This window comes from Nipponia nippon, unplaced genomic scaffold, assembly GCF_047370975.1.
Source record: "Nipponia nippon isolate SJK-2023a ecotype South Korea unplaced genomic scaffold, ASM4737097v1 scaffold_4, whole genome shotgun sequence".
NCBI lineage: Eukaryota > Metazoa > Chordata > Aves > Pelecaniformes > Threskiornithidae > Nipponia > Nipponia nippon.
Genome location: NW_028262358.1, coordinates 4,394,472 through 4,420,592, shown reverse-complemented (window position 1 = coordinate 4,420,592; position 26,121 = coordinate 4,394,472). Strand labels below are relative to the sequence as shown.

The 26,121-nt window shown below is 38.2% G+C and overlaps 2 protein-coding genes across 2 annotated transcripts in view; both read right to left on the bottom strand.

Annotated features, from left to right (window-relative positions):
- LOC104022477 (protocadherin Fat 4) overlaps positions 1-13,907 on the bottom strand; it is a 31,639-nt gene extending 17,732 nt beyond the window's left edge. The window contains exons 1-15 of the mRNA XM_087777481.1: positions 13,763-13,907; positions 13,144-13,272; positions 12,738-12,893; positions 11,565-11,745; positions 10,440-10,573; positions 8,496-9,440; positions 8,012-8,137; positions 7,618-7,875; positions 7,211-7,309; positions 6,933-7,105; positions 5,780-5,928; positions 4,547-4,854; positions 2,247-2,384; positions 1,356-1,572; positions 191-349 (exon numbers count right to left, since the gene is read on the bottom strand). Coding sequence (XP_087633607.1) covers positions 191-349; positions 1,356-1,572; positions 2,247-2,384; positions 4,547-4,854; positions 5,780-5,928; positions 6,933-7,105; positions 7,211-7,309; positions 7,618-7,875; positions 8,012-8,137; positions 8,496-9,440; positions 10,440-10,573; positions 11,565-11,745; positions 12,738-12,893; positions 13,144-13,272; positions 13,763-13,801 — 3,211 coding nt within the window. The 5' untranslated portion in view covers positions 13,802-13,907. The remainder of the gene's footprint in view (positions 1-190; positions 350-1,355; positions 1,573-2,246; positions 2,385-4,546; positions 4,855-5,779; positions 5,929-6,932; positions 7,106-7,210; positions 7,310-7,617; positions 7,876-8,011; positions 8,138-8,495; positions 9,441-10,439; positions 10,574-11,564; positions 11,746-12,737; positions 12,894-13,143; positions 13,273-13,762) is intronic.
- An 8,861-nt stretch (positions 13,908-22,768) lies between these two features.
- Positions 22,769-26,121, bottom strand: part of SANBR (SANT and BTB domain regulator of CSR) — a 37,195-nt gene continuing 33,842 nt past the window's right edge. Inside the window, exon 23 of the transcript XR_015709003.1 lies at positions 22,769-22,807. The gene's annotated coding sequence lies outside the window, so the exon portion shown is untranslated. The remainder of the gene's footprint in view (positions 22,808-26,121) is intronic.

Sequence of the window (26,121 nt, the reverse complement as noted above, 5' to 3'; positions counted from 1 at the left end):
AGCCTCTCTGGGCAACCTGTTCCAGTAATTAGTTCTCCTCACAGAGGACTTTTTTCCCCCCTTACAGCCAAGTCAGAACCTGCCATTTCAATTTATGACCATTATCTCTTATTCTCCTCTCATGCAGCTTAGTTTAGCAGTACGCAAGTACCCCAGTAATAAACGCCCCTAAGATTTCTTTCTAACATACCTGAAATATTGTAGAAAATGCCTTCATCATAACCCTTGCTTTCATCTCTTGCATTGATATCTACCACCGGTGTGCCAGCTGTAGAATTGTCTAGAAGGATGTGGTAATATGAGGGCTTGTCGAATATGGGTCCTTCTTCATTAACATCTTCCACGGTAACTAAGAAAAGAAGGCCCACGTCCGAGCGTAAACATGAGTTTCACCTAAATGGTTACAGGCTATTTCTTCAGTAATATAAACCAGCACAGCTCCTCTGAACTGAGTTGGAGCTCTTTCAATTTAAACCAGATGGCAACCTTGTTTTCTGTACTTCAAAATGCTTGCCTTTGTGGATTAAATTATTTACTGCTCAAGCAATAGCTTCCCACAACGGCTGCACTTCTGGCTAGCATGCTGTCACTATGATCTGTCATGAATCATATCATCCTATTGCTTCCTTGGGCTCCCTTCTGCGTCCATCTTCATCTGGTATCTCTAGTCTTTGGCTTAGGTTGCAAGCGTTGTGAGGCAGGATTGCTTAGTTTTATATTTGTACGTGACCTGGCACAATAGGGTCATGGTCCGCAATTGGTGAAGCTGGCAATACAGTAACATCAATAACACAGAACAAGAAGTAATAAATAAACCAATGCTTCCAGTCATATTGATCGAAAGTAGGACCAGCCAAAAACTAGGATACCAACTTCACAGATATCTTCTATGTTGTGTTGGGAAAAAAGATAGAATTTTTTTTTTCTTAAGGAAAAAAAAACAACAGCAATCAAGTACTGTTATCTTAACAACACTAAAAATCATCGTCAACATTTTTTTACCACCCTAGAAGCAAGCTTTCTGTAAACAAGCAGGAAAAGAACTGAATTATGTTTTTGGAATCCTTTTCAATCAAAATGCCAATAGGTACTCAAAAAACGCCATAGAAGAATTTGTGAATACATTGAAGTAAATAACGTCAGTTTGCGTGAAAAATCTTCATTTTTGGCAAGCCAAACATTTTTTAAGAAAAATTTCATCTGGCTATAGTGAAAAGGTCACATCATCATTTCTGATAATTTAATTTAGCAGCCTGTATTACTATTGAAGGCTATCTTTCTGCCTCATAATTACACATGCTGAAATATTCCTTAAGGGAAGTGAAGGTAAATTTTCTGTGGTAAACCAGAGCTACCTGTAATGTTTGCTGTGTCCTGGAGATTTGGCTCGCCAGGATTGAAAGCTTGCAGAATAAATGTATACTGGGAACGACTTTCATAGTCCAGAGGTTGAAGAGTTGCAATATTTCCAGAAAGTTCTCCAACATGAAATGAAGAAGTCTCTCCAATTATGGTGTAATGAATAATGGCATTGTACCCTGTATCTTCATCTGCGGCTGCTGCACTCAAAATCTAAATAAGGAGGGGGAAAAAAGAACCAAAACAAAAAACCAAACCAAACCAAAACAAACAAACAAAAAACCAAACCACCAGGTTTAATGCAGAACAAAGAGAGTGGCAAAACATAAACACAAGACTGGTATTTAACTATATAGCGTTTAATGACTGAATTACTCATATGGCTATTAATTGCATTGCTGGAATATTGCCACGGCATATAGCAGGGCTGGTAAGAGATGTGGTAGATTCTTCGGTGGTACCTCTTCCCTTGATTCCTGTAAACCATTAGTTTACATCTGCAAGGCAGATATGGAGCCAGAAATGGATACACGGGAAGAAGACAGAAAACCTTAAGAACAGGGGGATGCTGGATATATGCACACCACCTACAGCCTCTTTAAAACACGCTGCCCGTAGGACCTGCGAAAACTAGATCCATGCAGTGTGGCATCACTGCTAGGGACAGGAGGGAAAGGAAGAGCGGCACAAAGAGAGCTTCAGGAATAGAGTCAGCGGGATAGGCACTCCAGCATCTTAGAAAATGAAAACGCTGTGCGATTTTACAGACTCCGCAAAGTAAAAAAAGTACGTTCACCAATGCACAGTCGTCATAGATGACTACCCCTTCCAAGTTCAAACAAAGAAAACAACTGCAGAACAGCCTACTTATTCTTAATGCCACATACCACATGCGGAGGCTCATTCTCTTTTACAGTCACGGAGTATGATTTCTGTGGGAACACTGGGGGGTTGTCATTCACATCTTCTACAGTGATGCTTAGAAATAAGCTTGCAGATAGCACCGGTGTGCCAGAATCAGTGGCCTGTGAAAAAACAACTTGTCGTTAAATGCAGCACTACATTGACACAAACTTACTTTACCAGTTCAATTTTGTTCCAAAAATGGTGAAACTTCGTCTCCAAAGACTTTCTGCTGGACCAGTTATCACCCAATGACATTGCTGTAGCCCTGTGCTTGATTAGGTGTTGCATGTCTTCCTGCAGCTGGTATCCCCACCATATCACATGCTCTGCCTCGTGCCATGAACAATTAATCAAATGCTCAAGCCTGGATCCAGATCAAATGTGTCACGTGATCAGATGTAGCGGTAATCAACATAAAGCCATGGTATACAGATGCATATCTGGGATGTGGCATTTAAAAGAATAAGGAAATCCCTTGCATTTTGAGGGTTTGAAGTGTCTGCAAAGCAAGCTGTGAAGAGTAGCTAGCACGTGGCAAATTCACAGTCAGTTGTACCTTGCACAAATATCTGCCATAGAGAAGTTCTAATCTATAGGCACATATACACAATTTTCAATTAGTCTTCAAAAATGCCCTCTTTTATTAATTCTAAAATTTTCTGAAGACACCGTTCAGTTTTTAGTATGCTTCCTCACCATCCTGAATACGTTCCACAAGTTTCTTGACCTGTTAAATTATTTGTTAGCAGTAAAGATCTCCTTAAAATGCATTTGTACGTGATGGCCAGTGCTGGAACACTTCTTTGTAGGCACAATAATGTAGCTGATTAATAACAGTAAAAAAATCAATGAAATCAGCTAGAATAAATAGATACCCACGTGAATGTTGGATGAAACTTTATGCTTTCACTTTTTTTTTTTTTTTAACTTGGAAATATCCATTTCAGGTATTTTAAAAAGGTCTAAGTACATATATTTTGAAAAATGAAAAAAATAAGGGTAAGGGACAAACAATATGGATTGGCAAAGCAGTAGAAGCAATACAGCAGTATGGCAGCTGCATGGTCTAAAATGGACTCGGGAATGCCTTCCAGATTTCACAGTAAACTATCATGTGACTATGACCTTTAAGATCTGATGTTCATGAGTCATTTATTCACTAATACCAATTTACACAGCAGAAAACAAAGCCCTGGGTGCAAAACATAACAAACAGTCGAAATTCATTAATGAATTCTAATGGAATTCGCTAAGATTAAGTGTTTTTCTTGTGATGATTCAGTATTTTCTCTTTTTTATGTTGAGAATTTTGTGAACTTGCATCAAATTTATCAACTTACTATTATTTTCAATTCATAACTGTCCATCGTCTCTCTGTCTAAGGATTTTTTGGTCATCAGCTTGCCAGTAGAACTGTTAATATGGAACATTCCAGCAAAATCATCTTGCAGAGAGTAGCTTATAAATGCGTTAACTCCTATATCCAGATCAGTAGCAGAAAATACGCCCAAGTCTAGACTAGCTGCGTTCTCAGGAGCTGATAGTTTAGTTTGAATCAATGTTGAGAAAACTGGAGGATTGTCATTGATGTCATTTACTCTCACAGTTACCTGTATTTAAAAAAAAAAAAAAAAAAAAAAAGAAAGAAAGAAAAAACAAGGGGGTGGGGGGCGGGGGGAAAGAGAGTCATATTTGAGCTGTAGAAACAGTATCCAAAGGAGAATTTTGATTCATCTTAGTCTATGGAAGCCTATAGGGAAAAAAAACCAAAAAAACAACCAAACAACAAGAACAACTAAAAACCCAACACAAAAACCAAAGGGATACATAACAATTTCAGCATTTTTTCAGCATTTGAGCATTTTCACAACTTCTGCATCTCAGCATTTTTTTTTTATTCTCAACTGTTACAAGTGAGATAACACAATACTCTAACAGGAAGAGATGAGCAAGATTAATAATCTGAGGCTTTTTGGCTCATCTACTTCATGCATTTGACAGAACTATGCACAGAATCAGTTTCAGTGTTAATCAGTTTCTCCGGTTATGGGTTGTTCACAGAGGAGCTCTCAGGAAGTGATGCAATTTGTGAAGCTGACAATATTTCAAGATGATAATATGTCCTCGGAAAAAAAAGGGACATTAAATAAAAGGCTCTCAAAATCCTCATGCTTGCATAACAGATGACACTTATCTGGATATTGCTTGACTTTTTAATATATTTTAAAAAATATTTTATATTCCTTTCTAAAAAAATATTTAAAAATGCAGTATACTGTACCAAAGCAACAGCTGTATTGGGTGGCACCACAGAATCAACAGCTTCTACAATGATGCTGTATAGGTCATCTTCTTCACGATCTAGCCTGGCAAGAGCCACAATCTCTCCTTGGTCGCTAACGGAGAACTTGTCGTTATGAGATTTCAGAGAGTACGCTACTTGTACGGCTATGCTTCCAGTCAGAGCCTTCACAGAGCCAACAGCAGTCCCAGCTGGTTCATCTTCTTGAATGCTGAACTCATAGCTGGAGCTATCGAAGGTCAGTCCGAAGCTAGTGTCGTTTACCAGCAAGTAGAGAGTAACAGAGGCTAATGAGAGAACACAAATTAAAACAGTGAGGTTGCTGCTAAAATAATCACCACCTCTGCTCTATTTCCCTGAATTTTGAGGAACTAATAGAAAATGATAGAAACCGGTATGTAGGAAAGAGGAATGAGAAGGAAAAGAATAAAATCAATAGTAATAATGATTAATGTGTAACACATTAATGTAAGACATGATGCCTTTTATGCCTAACTAATGTTCCAGAATAACCCCACTTCCCTGATGACAGCAGCGTCGCCTCAGTATGATAGGAGAGCAAGGATCACCAATTTGAAGTTAATGGGATATGCAGGTGTTTTCCACTAAAAATCTTAGGCCAAATTGCTTTGTACCAAAAGAGAAGGGATATACATAAAACCATCTGAGTGCAAATTCTGTCATGGCCACTCATCCTATTTTAAGAAAATCAGTTGTTTCTCCTGTTCATGGTAAATCAAAGCTAACCCCTAAAAATACATGAAAAAGTTACAGAAAATACCATGTGAATGACTGAATATTTTCTGAAAGAGCAGAAACTTGTTTGAGGGTTATTTGCCAGTTTCTGATTTGTTTAAACGTTTCTAATTCTAAGTAAAGAAAAACTGAAAGAGAATCACGTATTATCAATATTATTTTAATACAGCTTTTTAGAGTGGCTACTGCTATGAAGTCCTGGTTTTTGTACCATAAGCACCACTGCAAGAACTACAAAATTGTATTTCTAACCAGAATAATCAAACCAAGCTTTCTGTTAATGTGATCAGCTGGGAGGAAATCAGAGGGTAAAAAGCAAATATTCATCTTTGCTGAAATGTAACATGGATTCTAGCCCGAATTCATTTTGACTTGACAGCGATGGGATTAATTTCGTATTTCAGTGTTTGCAAAGGTTACATTTGGGGGTGGGGAAGGTGAAAAGACATCATTTACCATTTGATGTAAGCTGAGGAGCTCCATGATCAGCAGCAGTAACTATCAGTGTAAGAACTGTGTCAGCTGTGATATGGTCCAAGTTACTGCTGAGGGTGATTTCTCCAGTGTGGTTATTTATACGGAAATCATCAGAATGGCTCATGAGGCTGTATTAAAAAGAAATCAGTATAACATTCATATTAATGACATTGGAAGTACCATCTACTTACTGTTACTTCCGTAACAAGCACTCAACGGACAGTATTTGCCCGTTTACAAAGAATGGCTAAACAACAGGTTTTAGTTGCTGTATCATTAGCCTAAATATATATCGGCCTTTTTATTTCCAAGTATGTCTTCCATCATGAAAAGAGACAGCATTCATGCCTTCAGTTCCCATTATATCCCAAGCCTTTGATCTTCCCACGGATAGAAGGCAGATCCTGCACACTCAGCTGCATATTCAGCAATATAAGAAATTCAAGTGACGTTTGTCTGAAGACTGCAGACCTGCTAATTCCTAGTGTTCTGCAAACTCTCACAGGTAACTGGATTGCTCACAAGAACAATTAATGTGTTTAAAGTAGAATGCCATCTCATAGTTAAAAATATTCTCTTTCAAGACACTAGCTGTAAACACCCACAGTTTACCAACTCATTCACCTATCCTTCTCAATCTATACTTTTCACGTCAAGGTATCCTGGTATTTTCCATGATATAGGGCTCATCCAAAAATCTTTCGTGATTAATTTATTTATGCATAGTGCATTAGGAAAGTTAGTATTTCTTGATCTCCTCCTCCCAGCAAACAGAAGGTGTGTGAAAAGACAGTCATTCTTGGAGATTCGTTTAATTCCTCCTCAGAAACTCCAACACATTACATAAAATTTCAGAAATTCAAACAAATCTTGGCTTTCGGTTCTTGTTGCTAAGTTTATCATTTGATTGCACTCTCTTTCTTATGGTGTAATCACGATTTGATAAGCTCTAAAACACAGAGTAATGACTGTCTTTTTTCCTAAGTTTAAAAATCATTACTGATGATTGCACGTGTAAAATATCTATGAACAGGTCTTACCTTCCTACGACCAATAAAAATACTTTGTGAGAAATAAAAATACCCTTCTGCTTCTTTAACAAAAGATACTTATTAAGCTCACAGAAATTTACCTGTATGAAATGACAGAATTGTTGCCAAGGTCAGCGTCAGTAGCAGACACAGATAGTACAGACACTCCTTCTTTTGCTGTTGCTACACGTACACTGGCCGAGTATTGCGCTTTCGTAAACCGAGGGGGGTTATCATTCACATCTAATACTTGAATGCTGACATAGGTGAAATTCTGGCACGCGGCAGAAGAAAACCATGATTCAGAAAATGCACAGACACTTAAATTTATGAATAAAAGGAAGCTGCAAATAAAGAATAATGTGTTCCTCTCTATTACCTGCCTTTGAGGTACTCCGTTATCAGACGCCACCAACAGCAGCTCATACTTCTCTTTCGTTTCTCGGTCTACGTGGCCATTAACCAAAATGGTGCCATCCTAGAGAAGATAATACAGTTCACACACGGATCACTTTGATAACTCTTGTACACTGAATTCTCAAAAGAGATGAGGGATTGAAATCCTCTGTTCTCCTTTGGACAAATATAGTTCAGATTCCAAGCAACGCCTGACCAGTTTTCAGACATTGACGTATATTTCCAAACTGCAGAGCACGTGCTGGTTTTGGTTTCATGTGTACTAGAACGGTCACCGCCTACTCTTTTTACGTGATGGATCTTACTATGTCAAGTAACTTCATGAAAAGCAGTATCTAAATATCGTTTTTAGCAAATCCAAACCCTTACCTGTTGGATGCTATATGGATTATCCCCGTCCTCGGCTGATAAGTAGTAAGTAATTCGTGCATTCTCTCCCTCATCCAAATCAGTAGCAGTCACATGTCCAACTCTAGGAGGAGCACCCAATGTGTAATCTGCTTCCAGAATCGTAAAACTGTATGGCTGCATCCAAAACTCAGGGTTATGATCATTGACATCCAAAACAGTAATGTGAAACAAGGCACTTGAACTAAGCCCATTGGTTTCAGCATCAACTGCCCATACCTGCCAAAGTAAGAAACAAAAAAGGAATTTTAGTTGACTGTTCTGCCATTTTAACCATCTGATGAAGATACAAAAAAGGGTTCAAGGGAATGAAGTAGAAATGAGTCAAAGCTGCAGAGTGTGTCCCCAAATTTACTTGTAAAGTGTATCCAGATGTAGTCTCCCTGTCCAGTTCTCTGTCATTCCTTAATGAAAGTATTCCAGGGATATCCACAGTAAACAAAGTACTGTTATGAATAAAGTGTCCCTGAGAAAAGCCAGCCTAAAAAGAAAACAGTTCATTTAAGATTAAAATGATGAATATTCAAGTTAAAAAAAAAAAAATCTTATTACTATTAATACCTAGCATTTCTGTAGGACTTCTCGTTACAGAATTACAAGTGCTCTGCAAGGTTTAACAACCTTCTCTGATATAGCCAGTAAACTATTTTGTACAAGGTCTTAACTTGGTTAAGGAAGTTTTATTGCTGGCAAGATGAAGTTTGTGTGACCCAAAAGGTACTTATTGCCAACCATTTCAGAAATCTCCTTTTGCCCATCTACTGCTATGCTTTTTTGCAAATTAACAGAGAAAACTGTGCCATTTGGATTTATCAGGATGAGATTAATTTGGTACCTACCTCATCCTTGTCAGTAACACTGAAGGTGGAGACAGGACTACCCTTTTGCAGGTTTTCAAACACAAATATATTATAAACTGTCTGATTAAATTCTGGTGGGTTATCGTTGACATCTAGTACACGCACAACAACAAGTGTTGTAGCACTGAGACTTGGCTGCCCTCCATCTGATGCCTCCACTTCTACTTCAAATTGCTTTATGGTTTCATAATCCAGCTGCTGGCTCAGGCTGAGCTGGCCTGTGGTCAAATTGACAAGAAACGCTGGCAGGGAGGTTGGAGGTCGCTGGCTAACAATTCTGTACTTCACAAGAGCATTGGCCCCGGCATCCAAATCAGTAGCAGATACCGCCAGCAGTGCCCTTCCAAGCACTTCGTCTTCAGGGACGCTCACTTCGTATCTACTTGATGAGAAGACTGGAGGGTTGTCATTCACGTCGTCAATAATGACTGTCAAATTGAGAGCTGTAGACAGCACGGGTTGGCCTTGGTCACTGGCAATCACTGTTAAGTTATAGAGGCTTTGTGTTTCTCTGTCCAATTTCTTTTCCAGCAAAATTAATCCCGAGGTGTCAATATCCATTTTTCCTTCTCCACCTTTCAGAGTATAAACCACTAATCCATTAAAGCCCTGATCCACATCTGTAGCTGACACACTGGCAATACTAGTTCCAGCTTGCATGTTCTCCAGAATGGTAATGGTAGTGCTGGTTATACCAAACACAGGACTGTTATCATTGACATCTGTAACTTTGATAAACACTACAGCATAATCAGTAGCATTTCCATCTGACAAGGAAATATTTAGTATGTAATTATTCTGGGATTCATAGTCCAGTTTGGTTTTTGTCCAGATGATTCCGTTGACGTCGATGTCAAATGTAGCAGATTCCGTCAGTACTTGAAACATAACCGGTATATGGGGATTTAAAGACTCATACTCTACCTGTGGAAGATAGAGCATATTATCCATAAGTGAATTCAAACCAATAAACCACTGTCTGAAAAAGAATAATGGTTTTAACTATGTCTGAACCTATTTTACTAATTTTATTCATTAAAAGACATAAGAACCAAGCCACAATATATATAAAAATACAGCTGGAGAGGACTGCCTTTTATTGGAACATCACTAATACAGAAATGTGAATACGTATAATACATAATAAAATAGACTGCACTTTAACCTTTGGTTCTGCCTTTCTTTGTACGAAAAAAAGTAAAAAATTACTTGACTCAGGAAGTCAATAAATCAAAACACTAAAACACATTATCTTCTCACTGATTTGCTATCAGACCTCCCATCTGTCTTCAGAACTGCATCTAAGGAGCTACCACGGTGCATTCTGGTGGCCGTGCATTGTTTGTCAGTGCATTTTTCGATCAAAATGAGGAGCAAGTTCTAGAGCTGCCTTTGAAAATGCCTTTATGACAGTTCTCTGATGGGAAGTCTCCATTTCCCAGCTGTATCATGTCACAGGGTTTTAGATTTATCACCAACAGATGAGTGAACACTGCCTATCCTAGCCTTTGGGCCACTATAGACTTTGGAGAATGTCCAAAGTCAACAAAGGGCTAAGCATGAAAGTTTACTTTTGCAAGCAGCTCAGTTTATTTTGAGGGTTTTTTTGTTTGTTTGGGGTTTTTGTTGTTGTTGTTGGGTTTGGGCCTTTTTTAGTTTTTGTTTGGCTGTTTTTTTAATGTTAAATGGTAGCAGATGCCATTTAAAGATTTGCAATGGAAGAAACAGACTTAATGGGTCATAGGCTTCATCTGAGTCATGTGATCAGTATGTACTGCACGTGAAGCTTGATATGCAGAAAAGAAAACACAACATCTAGTTATCCCTAGCTCAGGGGGTTATAAACATTTAGAGCACATCTATTACAGGATTTTCTTACAGCTGTCATGTCCTATACAAGCGATAGAATAAAGTTGTTCTTACTCTTGCTACTTCAACAGGACTGACTAGCTCCTCTTCCACAGAAACATTATAGGTTTTCCGAATAAACTGTGGTCTGGAATCTCCAACTGCAGAGATTTGTACTGGCACTGATGAACTCCTTGGAATTGTCCCACCTGCAAGCAAAAGAAAACAACATCCCAGCAGATGCACGAAATACCTTCTGCTTAAACAAAAAATATACTTTTTCACTGGTACTGATTTTCTCTCTCTCTTTTTTTTTTTTTTTTTTTTTAAATCCTCACTGCTACTATTATGGCATTGCTGAGAGGTCCTAACCAAGACCAGAGTTTTGTGTATTGGGTGTTACACTTACAATATATGACCCTAATTACGACAACATTAGCACAGACAGACAAAGGATAGACTGATGAATCTCTTTTGTAACCGTATTCCCCCCAGTACCCGTTTTATCCACGAGGCCATAAATTTGAATACACAGAGCTCATATTGACCAAGTCAGTCGAAAATCAGGAGGCTGAAAAACACTGTATGCTCATGCTACCAGGAGCGGGATATCATTCCTACGTTACGTTTATCTCTGTCCTTATTCAGATCGTGAATGTTCACCGAGTTCGCTGTTATTCTTTTAAAACAAAGAAACCCTCAATAAATATGGCTAAGGAAATGACGTTTGTGCTGGTCATCCTAAAAATAGCTTTGGCATCTACATTTTAGTTTTTTCGATACCCACATGGGTGTGCAAACAAAGATGAAGTTACTCATCACATTTTACTTCCTGTTGACTGATGACTGAATTATAAATTCCTAGCTTGTACCTTAATCTCTGTATTCTATGCCGTGCAACACCAGTCAATAATTAAGTTAAAGGAAGGTGCGAGATGTATGTTATTTCGCACATTGTTCCCATAACCATAAAGAAAACTTAGATTTGATATAACAGCATCAGCAGAGATGCAGCAGTGACTTTGGATGAAAATGACAGCTTTCTCATCATCTTCAACAAACAAGAGCAGATAAAAATATATGGCATTTTTTAAATAAAGCCTGGGAACCTAATTTGACAGCATTTCTGCAAGTGAAAAACAAAACCAAAACTCATCACCAGGAATAGCTGTGTTGACCTGTAGTAAAATCTTGTCTTACCATCAACAGCTGTTATCCACAAGACAAAGTTCTTAAGCTGGTTGACTCCTAATGGGATTACTGTCTTTAAACTGATTTGTCCTGTGGATGTATCCAATTCAAAGTATCCATCTTCATTGCCACCAGCTAAGATAAAGCTTATCTCTCCATTTATACCGTCATCCGGATCATCAGCAGCAACCTGGAGAAAAAAAAAAGAAATATTACTCTAGTTTCTTGTGCTGTTTTTAAGTAACACAGAATTGCTTATTCTTGTGCAGTGTGCAGAGAAAATCATTGAGGTAGCAGATAATTAGGAATTAGTTGTGGGTTCCCCTCCCCCCCCCCCCCATTTACAGCAAATAATAGGTCTGGATAATTTTATATATATAAAAATCCACTAAATATAGCCACAGTAAAATTTGGTTATACCTTTGACTGACTGACTGTCTACTTCCTATACGATTCCTGGGTTAAGCCTCAGGAAGAATGTTTGCTCTTCGATGCACACACAATATCATTCCAGCAGCAAGACTGAAATCCTGCCCCTGTGGAGCTCACGTAAACGACACCAAGTTTGTATCTCAGAGAGCTTGTTTCATAGTGATTCCAAAGTCACTGGAGGTAGATTGTTCAAGAGATTACATCAGGAGCCATTAAATCAGTACACCTGGCTATGAGTTTTGATAGTGACTCTCTATATATCTCAGCTCCTGAAGCGATTTTTATCTTGGTTGCCTGTTTTATTTGGTTAACTGGTTTACTGTCTTACAAAAAGTATACCGTATCTGAAAATTACCAACAATGCTTCAGCATTCAGCAGCCTTTCAAAAATTTTTATGATTATTTAGATTTCTGGACTCTAACAACATTCAGTTTTCATTAAACACCTTACAACAACTAAATCCAAGAATCTTATTTTCTGTCTTATGTTTGTGGAATTCAGGATGGTGGCACAGCATCTAGGATCAAGAATAAAAATCCTTTATCATTTGTTCCCTGACCTGGGATACGATTAGAGCATCCAGGGCGCTGTGATTATGGAATATCAACAGGTGTAAGCTTTTAAATGAAAGGTAGATTGTTTCAAAACTCAGAGGAGTTCAAAGAAGATCCCCTATTCAATGGGATCACTACACAAGTTCAATACATTCAAGTCATTGAAATGTCATTTTTACTTAGTACTTCTAGTACCTGAAGAATGGGCATTCCTGCAGTCATGTTGATGAAAACATCTTGTTTATATGGCGTGCCTCTAAAGGTTGGGCTGTTGTCATTTTCATCTAGCAACAATATGTTGATTGTAGAGTTTACCTCATCGTAACGTGGCAAATGATCTTTAGCAGTGACCTTTAAAAATGACGCAGTAAAATGATTGCTTTGTTCAAATGCATACTCTATAAGTAGCAAGACGAATGAATGACAATTACAAGCTGAGTAAACTGCATCACTAGCGATATTTCCCTCCAGACAGTCTGGATTTGATTCTTCAGATAAGCTGCTGATCCATGTCAGAGAGTCAGCTTCTTGCCAGGGCAGATCAGATATCAACCTGTTTGCCTCAGGTTGCTTTGGAAAGGAGTAGGCTTATTTTTATTACCTGTAGGTGAATAGATGGTATTCTCTCCCTATCCAACAGCGTGGAGTTCCTCACAGTTAGGATCCCAGTTTGACTTAGCTGGAAGGGACTGTCAGCTGGAGTGAGAATGAATGTTCCCTGGAAGCCTCCCTGCAGACAGTAATGATATTTGTTATTAAATAGGACAATCACTGAGCCAGTCCCTTAGGATATTTTCTTCTTATTTTCCAGGTGAAGAGCATTTAATTTTCTGGTTTAATTGAGGTTACAGTTCCAAAAAAAAAAAAAAAAAAAAAAAGGGAGAGGAGCAAACAACATGGAAGAAATATATCATGCCGGCTGAGAGCGACTTGCAGCTTTGTGAGCTTTGTGTCCATTTTGCACTTCTGCACTTTCATATTTGGGACCTTAACAAACCAGAGGAGTTTCAGAGACAGACAAAATTTATTCTTTGGCTGCAGTACTCTACCCCTTAAAGAAGTGAAATTAAGTTTGTTTTGCTTAAGCATATTTAGCTAGTGAGGAAAAAAAAAAAAAAATCTATAGCACTATTCACTATACCCATATAGCACAAATGCATTTGATACTATATTTCAGAAGTGCAGTATTTGTAGCAACCATAACAACATTGTCATTTTACCTCATCTTTGTCAATAGCTGTTACTTGAAGAACTTCCATTCCATTTGGGACATTTTCTAGAATTGAGACATTGTAACTTGATTGTGACAACACTGGAGGATTGTCATTCACATCTTCAACGGTAACCAGCACTGTTGCATCAGCTGTTTTGAAAATATTGTCTTGCTGACTTGCCTAGAAAAAGAGTTTGTAGCTGTAAATTCCATACCCTGATAACAGTGAGCCGTTCCAGCTTAACACAAGGACATGACATGACTGCATATATTCAGTGAACGAAGTTTTCCTTTATTTTGCATTTTAAATGGCAGGATGAGGCCTTGATACCGACCGCCCTTTAACACTACTATGAGAAATACCATTAACAGCAACATGGCTTCACATATTATTTTATGAAATTAAGACACGGTGTTAACCAACTGAACTCTCAAACAATCACTACCTGGATGCCCACAACAAGATACGGACATTCTTCTCTGTCAATTGCAGTCTTTACTTCCAACTCTCCAGTGTCTGCATTGATTGAAAAGGTGTTGCTATAGGCCGGGGGGTTCACTGAAAAGCAACAAATTGCAACGGGTTAATGAGAATGAACCAGAACAGTAAGTCCGATCTGTCCCCTTTTTATGACTTTTCTTCTCAGCCATAGCAAAAATGAACAGACATTCCCGATAAAAGGCTTTTTTTCGTACACTCTGTCCTCAAAACAATTCTTAGGAAATTTGCTCACACTTCAAGGGCCTCAAATTAAGCATTTCATGAGCTTTTAGCAATTCTGTCAGGAGGAGGAAAAGCTCCTGATGGAACTGATCTCTCTAGATGGTCCTGAAGGGAAATCCTTTGATCAAATGGAAGCCTTTAAGCTGACTTACACTTTGCATCAGGAATTGTTTGTTGGAGGGAGGTTAAGAACATCTAAACATTTTTAAAACAGTTGGACCCTGCTATAATGACTGAAATTAAGCCAATTTAGCTCACAGAACAGCACTGTAGTGAAGAGGTATGCAGTTAAGATATCTGACTGTACACTGCGCTTCCTTATCATTCTCTTCAGTAATACAGACGTCATAAATTACTGTGTGAATGTCTAGCAGAAGGTAAAGGCTCTTACCTAGTTTGATGCTGTAAACTACTTTTTCGTTTATACCTGTGTCTCCATCTTTAGCCAATATCTTCTCTGGGAGAATAGCCAGAGGACCCAACTAGAAAACATATATTAACTTGATTAACTTGAAAAAAATACACATAAACTTACAATTGTTCATTAAGTCAGTCACAGTTTTGATTAAAGAAACAAGAAACATGTATTTAATCGCTGGGGTCCAGAAAAAAATTCTCTCTCTGCCATATATGCTTTACAGAGGAAAACGATGACCAAAATACTTGATGGATACACTGTGTTTGAGAAACAGCAGACTATGAAGCACTAGTCACTGATGGAATGAATGTTAAGAACATTGAATATTTCAGTTCCATTCCTCTCCTGGAAAACAATATGCAAGTCTATGCTGCAGCCCTAATAAAAACAGTAATTTTTTAAAAGATAAAAACATTTTAGAAGGTCTAAAATTATTCCTTTCAGACACTTAAAGATGAACTTCTAACAAAAGGGACACTAAAAGTATAACACCAAAAGCATATGTGGTTTAAAATACACTAACTTGAAGATAATGATAAAGAAATAGGAATAATAAAGAAGATCATTAACTCTTTTCATTTGAGTCGATTACTCTGGTAATACTATACTGTGATTTTTTGGGTTTTTTGGTCAATACATAGAGAAGCCCGAGTTAAACAAATACATTCCACCCAGAAATTTCCACCCTATATAGAAAAAAAATACTACAATGTAATATAAACCACAGTTTACCATTCAGATTCTTATTTTGTTTACCTGATTGTAGTGAAGTATGAAGGAATTGCACTATTTAAAACTGAAACCAGGCAGCTAACTCCAGGACAGATAGGCAGTCAACTGCCCTTCCAAGTTTACAGTAAAAGCCCTGTTACAACACCGGTTTAGTTCTTTTTTTTCTTTTCTTTTCTTCCTCCAAACACAACAGAATCTGTTTCTGTAGCAGAAAGTTTTATGCTTCATATAATACGTGGCCTGTTTACCTGGTACTTGGAAGTCCACAGTTGATAACCTTACAATTCACCAGTTAGCACAAAACAAAGCAGCCCTCCATCTTAAGCTGCTCAGTGATGAAGAACCCTTGAAAGAAAAGCACTGTGGACAGGAATAACCTATTTATATTTGCAGCAGTCAGTTGAAAAGCTTTTACCTGGTTTTCACTGATTTTTCCATTGTATACTGATTGACTGAAATAGGGGTTCAATGTATCATAATCTTCTACATTAATTAGTAACGATGCAGTATCACTGTTGTTTCCAAATTTCTCCTGCATCCCAAGAGAAGGAAGAAAATAAGAAACATTGTCATGAAAGAGCCATTTCTCAGTGGAAAATACAGCAGAATATTATTATGTGTGCTTTGTAGCATCTAAGCATTTTTAACTGGAGAACTCTCACCCTGTCAGATTTTTCGATTTCTAGAAATCCAGTTCTAGGAATAATACTATCAAAAGGGAATTGTTCTTAGTTATTTATTTTATATCAGGCAGGTGTTACACAGTAGAACGTAGAATGTAGCAACAGTACATTTGCTGCACCTGTACTATTTGCTAGATACCACAATAAGCGTGGCAAAATTACTTCTTTTTAGTTCTAAACGGAATTGAAGGCAAGTATATATTCAAATCTCAATAAAGACACACAAAAAGACTGCAGGTGGTACGATGCAGCAAAAATAGGATAGAGATCCACCAGAATGAATAGGTGAATATATGCTAGAATAGTGGAGAATAAATATGTACAATATACATACTTAAAGAAATACACACAGAGAGAAACTTGGGCTGGTATTTGAGGGGACACTTAAACAACGGCTCAAATACTAAGACTGCACTACTTTGTCTGCGGCATAAGCCAAGATGCAGACACAAGTTTTGGCTTGGGTACTCCCTAAGCTGTAAATTCATAGAAACTGGGATGTCATAACAAAGGAAGTATCGTTGTAGAACTATCGTGGCTTTCATCCTTCTTTTCATGTATATCATACCTTTGCTTGGACTGTTAAGTTGAAAAGTTTGACCTTGTTGTAATCAAATGTTTTGTTCACCATGATGTTTCCATCTCCTTCCCTTATATAAAAGTAATCGGAGTTTGGACCCTATTAAATGAATAAATCACATATTTTACATGATTAACAATGAAATACATTTTCTTTTCTCTTACTACCTCTATTATGGGACTATTCTTCATAAAGGACCAGGAATCTCTCAAACACCATCACTGGAAAGGAAAACGCTGATCCTCTCCCACGCATTCTATTGCCTTTCCCACCAGTGCCATCAGACTTTCTATCGGATTTATCTCAGCCTATGGTGAATAACTAAAGCAGATCAGATGAATGGCATCAGCTTCCCTTCGCCAGCTATAAAAGCAGCAGAGACAGCAAGCTCAGACGTGAAGATCGCCACGGCAGATATCTATAGTTGAAATAATCTTACTTCAGGTGGCTTAGATGTACACCTCAGCAGAACTGGAAATCAACAGCAAATCAAATATGAACTTTAAGAAGAGGGGAAACTGTTTCACTCCTGCTGCTAAAAAGGACCACTGAGTTCCTTAGCTGTAGCTGAAGAGTGCCACAAAACACTTCATAAACATTAAGAAACAAGATTCAGGGCTCACCGCATGCTAGGCTGATCCTGTGGTGTAAGTTCTAATTTTAAATGTTTTTTCTGATGCTAGCATTTTGCAGATTTATAATGATAACCGCACAGTGCAAGATAGCATACTCGAATCAGGTCCCAGGCTGTATTTCATGTGAAATGTAGACTGGTGTTCACAGTCTCTGACAAAGGGCACTCACCCAAAGTCTGTAAGTAATGACGCTGAAGAAAGGTGAAAAATCTTTATCCAGAGCTTCCACTTTTATAACCGTGGCATTTATTGGAGACACCTGAAGGAAATAAAGATCATCAAATGCTCAGTCACAAGCCCCTTTTGGTATCCCTCCTAACTTCTGGCAGGAAAGCTGTGCCACCTCCTTAGTATATGCAAATTACTTCCAATTTCCATTTTAGGTCGGAGAGCCGAATGTTTCTTCTTCGTCCCATGCCTCCAGCTGTACATGCAGCCCAGACATTTCCACACCCACGCGAAGGTGTAGAAAAGTCCCATAAGAGTGCGTATACTGATCTAATATGAGTGTGGTCACATTAGAACCTCATATGTTTCGGCCCCAGAAAGTAAGTTAAAAATATCACAAGAAAAAACATTAACATTTGCCATAACCTACCTCTGATACTGAAGTGCTATAGTGAGCTTGTAGAAATTGTGGAGAATGGTCATTTACATCGTCCAAGACTAAGTCCCGTGCGTTCTCTATCGCGTTAGTCTTCATAAGGGAAGCAAAAAACATGTTAGAGATGACAGCAGTGAGGTAGCAGCATACTGCTAACATTTAATTTCATCATATAAAATGAGATCTTCAGAGAGGCACCTCTTCAGTTCTAAAAACTGTAACTGGAGAGTTAAACTACCATTTCTAATAATAGAGTAGAAAGTTTGTGAAGATATTTTAAAATTAACTTTTAAAAATTTACCTTAGGTTTTCTGTGAACAAAAACACTCGTTCCAATTGGCACATTCAAACAAATATATCTTTTACAAGGTACTCTTAACCCCCTGCATCGTATCTTTAAATGAAATAGTATTTCAGAAAATAATAATAATTTGCATTAAACTTAGACAAAAAAAATACGGTTCATAAAACATGTCTTTTACTTACAGTTCCAATCCTTTGGCAAACAACAGCATAAAAGAGATGGTTATTCTAAAAATTAACAAACAAGCAAATAAATAATATTATCTACAAACTCCTAATATGATTGTCAAAGAATGATTATGTCAAAATTATACAAAACAACTTCTGATACTTGAATCCTCAGGTGTGCCATGCTGAGTTGACAGTGAATTGTTCACCTGATTCAGTTACAGGAGCATACTTCAGCTATTTTTGCCATGTCAATGTGTTGTACCAAAACACACTGCTTAGAAGACATAGCAAAGTCATTACAGATTATTAATTGTAAACTTTATTTGGCTGCCATTCATCTACTGCTGGTATCTACCCACCCAGATCCCACCATCTGTGTACCCGACTGTTCTCCCCGATAAAAAATTAACAGAGAATGGGAGAATATGCGTAAGCAGCATAAAAAGTGTTTTAAGCCGTTTAGTAAATATCCAAATGAGAAATGTGAATGTAAAAAATTGTAAATACATTTTCTTCTATTAGAAGTCTTGATTGTAACAGTGTTTTTTAAAATATGTACAGTTCAATTCAGTCAAGTACACTGCTACTCTGAAATAGTACTTGTATAAAAAAAAAAAAATCACCTCCACTTACTCTGTAGAGCTACACCAATTTCATATTCAGAGGCAACTGCAGCCAGGAAAAACATTAATATTGCTTTATGGATTCCTGGCAGTCCTACAGAGCAAGAATGGCCTAGGAAGAAGGACCTATCCTTTTGTGCATCAACCTACAGCAGCCAGTGGATCTATTTGTGGGTGAAGTTAAGCACTTGTATAAATATTCATATGATTAAGGATTGCCTTCTACCAAACTATATCTGATCAATCTCACTTTGAGGAAATAATTCATGTTACCGAGAGATAAGTTTTAGGAAAAGTGACACCTATCATAGCTGCGTATTTACAGCTTTCATTACAAGTGACAATACGTGATTAGAGAAGAACCTGTCTGACTGTCAGATCCCAGATAAGTTTACAGTTACAGAAAACTGAAGACATCTAACAGATATTACTGAGTAGTAGATACTGAAGTCTATGCTGCTCTTTCTGATGAGTCACTTTTTTGGAATACCAACCTGTATCATGAGGGAATGAACAATTAAGATTTTCATCTGTCAATAAACCCTTTATATCTAGGTTTTACAGGCAGTGAAAAGAATACCTCAATAGAATCGACATCCAGTGGCTTATGAGTCCGCACTGTTGCATTATTAGATCCAGAAATATATACTAGCTCCACATACGGTACGTGTTCAGGGAACAGATATTCTTTTAATTGCAAATTCACATTGGGTGGGATATTTGTAATCCATTCTATATCGCCTGTAAGAGAGAGCATAATAAATTAGATTGCCTTATGGAAAAGAAATCCATAGGTTCATTTCACATGTATTGACAACTAGATTACTGGTTACCTTTTGGATAACTTTTATATTATTTTGGCATTTTGAGCTAAACAATGAGATCTGTTAAAGTCCCCTTAAGTGCTGTGCGCAAGTGTATCGATAGGTTTTTAAAACCACATAAACTCACTTTTTCCAATATATTCACACTCTGTAACAATACGTCCAGAATTACAAAGCTTGGCATAATTTAGACCTAAATTACCACCATTTTCTGGAAACAGCTTTATGCTGCAAAACTTTTTTCACATTTAGTGTGAAAATGTAATCAAAGTGTAATCAAACTCAGGGAATGTAATCAAAATCAGCAAGAGGCTGATTTTGGGCTGCATGGGAGGAGATTCAGTATTTTCCAAACACAAGGGCATTTCCTATCTCTTGGTTGAATCTATCAAGCAGGTAGAATCCAATTGAATCTAGATTCAGGCTTGTGGTTGTTTAAATTTTGATTTTGGCCCAGAATGGTAAGCGTATGGCCCCTCCTTTAACCTGTTGCTATATGTACAGAATACTGAAACACAAAACAATGCAACCTTTGAATTTGAACGTGATTTTCTACAACCGTGCATTTAGGAGCCATTGTCTTGAAAATATTAAAACTTGTTATTTGTAATTATCGTGATTCATATTAGACTCATTATCATTTCAGTAATAAGTTTAGTACTTGCTTGGTTAAACACCAAATCTGTGTTTGAAAGGTATCCTTTTAAACCACCCAGTGCAGTGCTATCGGCAGTTTTATTAAATAGCTTAAAGTTACCTTACTCACATTATCAAGATATTTGTGTTTATGAAATAATACTTGTCTTCTCATGGAATACATTATCTGGATTGCAAACCCATAATCCCCTCTCCCCTCCAAAGCCTTTCCTGAACATCCCAAATATTTTCCATGATCTTGCTAGCTGTGTTTCTTTCTTACTCCATTATTTTTGTACTCCATCATGACTAATTTAGGCTAGTAAACCCTTTCTGTGACAGCCCCATCTCTAATCCCCACATGCAGACTCTTGGTCTTGGTCTCCAACGGCCTAAAGGAAAGGAACCTTGTTTTCTTCCAACAGCAGGGAGTGTCTGGAATGCTGACAGCTACCAGCCCAAAGATACTATAATTGCGTGTAAGGAGAAAGTCCAAACAGATGGCAGCAAGCACAGAACAACTGGGCTGTGTCCCAGGGGCACAGCGTTGTGTGACACCACGCTGTTTAGTGTGCAGCGTTGAAACTGTTGGAAGAAAGCGTTCTAGGAAAACAAAATCTATCTTTGCCTGCTGATATACCGTCTCCATCCAGAGTTGGATATATTCAGACAAGAAATATCAAGCAGCTGCCTAGGAAATAGTATTCTGTCCAGCAGAGCCTGAGAAAAAGGAAGCGCTTGGAAAAATTGAAGCTGGTTGTCCCTCTTGCTTAGTCATTACGGATATGTCAGCAGGTACACTCATACATATGACGCAAAGGGCCAGACTTCATGCTAGTCGCTTAAAAGTTAAATGAAGAGGAATCAGGGTGAAAGGCGATTCTTTTCCTTTCTATCTCCATGCAAGAGTCCGACACAGCAGCTTTGAAAGAAATGTTTCAACAGTGGCTGGGAAAAACCACTGCTCTGTATTGTACCTGTTTTCTGTATCTTGCTGAAAGCCAGAAGCAATGAACGTTGCCTGTGGACAGTCAGCATGGGCCTGGTGCACGCTTCCGTGAGATCCTAAGGGTTATGACATACCCTGAAGGGAATGTTTTGGCCATAACCTAATGCTTTGCCTTGTGAGATCGCTGTATATCCGTTAGGCAAGTCAGATCCCGACTGAGGGGCTGCCTCTAACAGACAGCGTAGTCACAGACAACAGCCCTACCCTTTAGCTAACAACAGTAACCTCTCTGGTTAGCAGTATGAGGAAAGGAGGATGGAGCTATCCTCTGTACTGCATTTGCAATGTAAATGCAAAAAAAACAAACAAAAAAAGTACTGTCTACTCTTCTGCACTGTGCTCTCTTGCAGTCACTGTACTTCCCTCAGTGTGGGGTTTTGTCTCCAAGGCACAGTCACGCTTTGCCAGCTAAGCTAAGGAAGCATAGAAAATGTGCGGACAAATTAACGTTAACCCTGTCAGGTTGCACAAATTAAATAATCATCAGAATAATACAGAGTGTGCTACACTAACAAAGAAAACTAGAATAGAAAATGCAAATACACCCAGTGGCCAGCATTGATCCTGTAATTCCCTGTACTGCAAGTCTGCTTGCTCCTCCGCACCCCATCTGCTCTCCCTACTGCCCCAACAAAACCAGAAATTGGCTTTCCGAGAGGCTCCAGTCTGAAGCAGAGCAGGGCTGTGGTGGCAGCGGTTCCTTCTGATGTAGGAGGAAAGGAAGAGAGCAGCTCTTGTGGGCTGACTGGACAAGGTGAGCTGCAAACATCAGTTTTTCCCTACTTGTTTCCTTTCCCTTTGCCTGCTCTGTCGATTCAGACAGTGAGATCCTTGGATCATGGAACTCTGGTTTTTATATTTATTTATTCTACTAAGCAGTATGGCATGTAGGCAGCTGCTGCATCCAGCCATGAAGACTACCGTAAATCAATCAATAATACAGATTCGTTATAAAATATGTCAACTATGTGAAACATTGAAGTACTATGCACATTAGGGACCAAATCGGACAATTCCAGGATAAAATCATGATTTTACCTGTGTATTCATCCAAAAAGCCTGACAGCATGAGTGGGTTGGGTGTTGTGTCACAATTTATAGTTGTGGTTCCTAAAAAGAAAAGGAAAAGTCATGTACAAATGACACAGAGGGACTATTTCCAGAAATAGTACATGGTAAAAAAAGCTTATGCTATATAAAACCAGATCCACACACTAGTTCAAATTAAGCTGAAAGACATTGGTCATGGTGGCACCTTGACATAAGTTTCAGGGTTTAAAACAATACAACATTACACAGAGTAGGTAAACAGCGGTGTCTTGCCCCAAAAAATTCTACAATGAAGAACTTCACAACTTAAAAAGCATCTGTCAAAAAAGGATAAGAAAATGTCTAGCTACAGAATTGTCCTTCCTTTGTACCCTGACCGGACTGAAACTTGGGCTTTATTGCCCGACAACAACGAATCACTCTTATTTAATTTCCGGCTGAACTCGTGGAAATCATAACCGAAACTGCTTTTGTACCCTGGCCTTGCAAATGCTTTCTACTCCCAAGAAAACTATAAACACAAAGCAATTCACCATTTAAACGTTAGCAAGAATCCAAGCGCTGAGGGTAAAGGCACATTGACAGATTTATCTGAAATTTATTCTCCTTAAACTTTTCTAGAAGTTGGCACTTTTGAAGTACAGGTTTTTTCCTGAGAAGTGGCTTTCTTAAGTGGTTTATTGTACCTCAGTGACCTCTCTCTACATTTTCTCTGTATGATAAAAAGGGACAGACTTTTTTTTTCTAGATCTGCAAACTATACACACAGAAATCCAGAAGTCTACCAGATTTTTTTCCTCCTTCCCTGACCAGAATTACTCAGCAAAGCTGCCATACTGCAATCTACACTTTTACGGATACCTGTACAAGTTTTGTGGTCTTATATGGGTTTGCACCCATGGTAAGAGTGTCCCCACTCTCCTCCTTGCCACCCTGACTGTATATTCAAAGCGTTATTTGGTAAAAGAAGTAGTGGGCTGGTTTTGCCTGGCTAGGCAGATGCTTCATATTTGCACCACTCCATAGGATCTCATTTAAAAGCGAGCAGCGGGCAGACTTCTACGCAGGTAACTGAACAGAACCCTAGAGTACTTCTACAGTCAGCAGCTGGGTCTAATTCGCTGCCTCCATCTCTGGGTATTCAAAAGCCTACTTTAGAAAGCAGGGCTCTAGACTGCCGAAAAAGATCAAAAACCTGGAAGCTTGGAAGTGGTTGGAACGTTACATTGCAGTTACACAACATAAATTTAATAATTAAATAAAAACTCTTGTTGCTTTTTTCCCCCAAACAAAAAGTTTCCCTCAGCCATTCCTGGAGATCCTCTGGAGCTATCAGAAACAAAGGAAGGACACTTGAGCATTTTCACTGTCGTGAAGGTTTCTCTAGGAAGACTGAAGGACCCAAATTATATTAAGACCTCAAGTTTAGGTACACAGACACTCTTTCTACTCCCAGCGCCAGCTAATGGATGGCACAGTTTTCGATTTCTGGAAGCCCTCTCCTCAATACACCGAAGAGAACTTTTAATGGAGTCCTTACCACTACGACAACTACCAGATGTAAAAAGGGTAACTGCTCCAATCTAATTTAGCAGAATAACAGCAGCAAGGTATTCAACTGATCCCAACTTCAAAACTATACATCCTCAGACTCAGCTTCAGCCTAGGTATTTTATTTAATGTCCACTGCAGATATAAAATAACCAAACCTCAAAAAGTTCACAGAGGACTTCTAAAAACCCACTGTACGTACAAGAGCGGTGGTTTTCAACTTGTGATCACTGAGCCCCTGAAAGTCCACAGACCACTTCCACGCGCACCAAGAAGATTGCTTGCTTGCATGTTTTTATTTTATCAAACAGATCAGTGTAATTTAAGCTTCTGGGATTGCAATTTATATGAATTTAATAAATTTAATTTTTCTCAATTTCAATAAGAGCAGGAACAGACTCACAAGCGTTTATAAAAATAACACTACTTACTTTGTGCATCAAGACAGATGAACGTGACCCAACCAATCACAGCTAAAACCAGAGATCTAGAAAGCGCCATGAGCACTGCAGAAAAAATATCCTACTGAAGGCAAACACAGATGGTCGTTTCTCATATGCAATATTTGTAAAGAATCATTTCATTTGCCATATCGTAAGTTAGTTGCTATCTTGACAAATGCTTCAGTGAGAACAAGGCAAAAGGCTGGAATAAGCCTTTAAGAGCAATCCACAAACTATATAACATGCTATCATTTTCAGCTTGTGAGATCAAAGTCCCTTTTGGGCAATAAAAATAAATCAACAAGGAAACGTCACTTTTTGTGTTACAGCACTAACAACAAAGTCTATTTTTATTTTAATATTCAACACAGAGATAAGTAAATCAGCAAGATGTCCTGACCAACATGAGACACACCTACATATTCCCTGGGAAAGAAAACTAAAGGGGGTGTCAAAAGGCAAAGGGACCAGCATCGCCCCTTTCGAGCTCAAAACGATGACAGAGTATCTTCTCATAACTCTGTTCCACAAGGAGTAAGTACAGAATTCCTGTTGCGAAAACAGTAGTTACTGTTTGATGTGATGAAAGCAGACACCTCTGAAGCGTGCCTAGTATTTTACAGAGAGTATACATTGAAAATAGGTGTAGCAGGCAAATGTTTTAAAACACCTTACTTCAATGAAGTTTCCTGCAAAAAGAAAAAAAAAAAAGGAAAGAAAGACACTAAAAGCTCGCAGAGAACTTTCAAAGACAACAAATGATACAGCTAATCATGCAGTTTGTTTCAATCATTTGGAGGTAAATACACCTTTAATTCAAAGAAGCAACTGATTACACAGTAAGGAAACTGCTGCCAGACCAAGGTCTTTTCATATTTGTGCTAGCATGTTTTGTCACCATGGATACAAAAGCAATTACTATAGTTTGAATGAAAATACAAAACACAATGAAATTGCATATAATAACTAAAAATAAAATTATCATTGTGCTTTCCTAGCCTTAAATAATTGAAATGAAAGTGTGGGAGCAATTCAAGCAGAAGCAATTTAAAAAATATTAAAAGAAGTTCAGTCATGGGCACCATCTCTTTTGAACAAAGGCCACATCCAGCCATGATCATGCATTCAGTGGTGTTCTTACTAGAGCCAATCTCCAGCAGTTATCTTTCCTCCCCTGCCTGATTGTTCTCTGTGTCCATGATGGCCAGGCCTTAGCAAGGTTATGTGGCAAAATACAGAAGACAGATCTGTGCACAAAATACCTCCTGGGAAGAAAAAGGAAAAGAAGTTTCCTCATCTTGTTCACTGAACAGCATCACACAATCTTTGTGCTATGATAGCCAGGCCAGAGGCTACATAAGCTGGTATTTGTACCAAAAA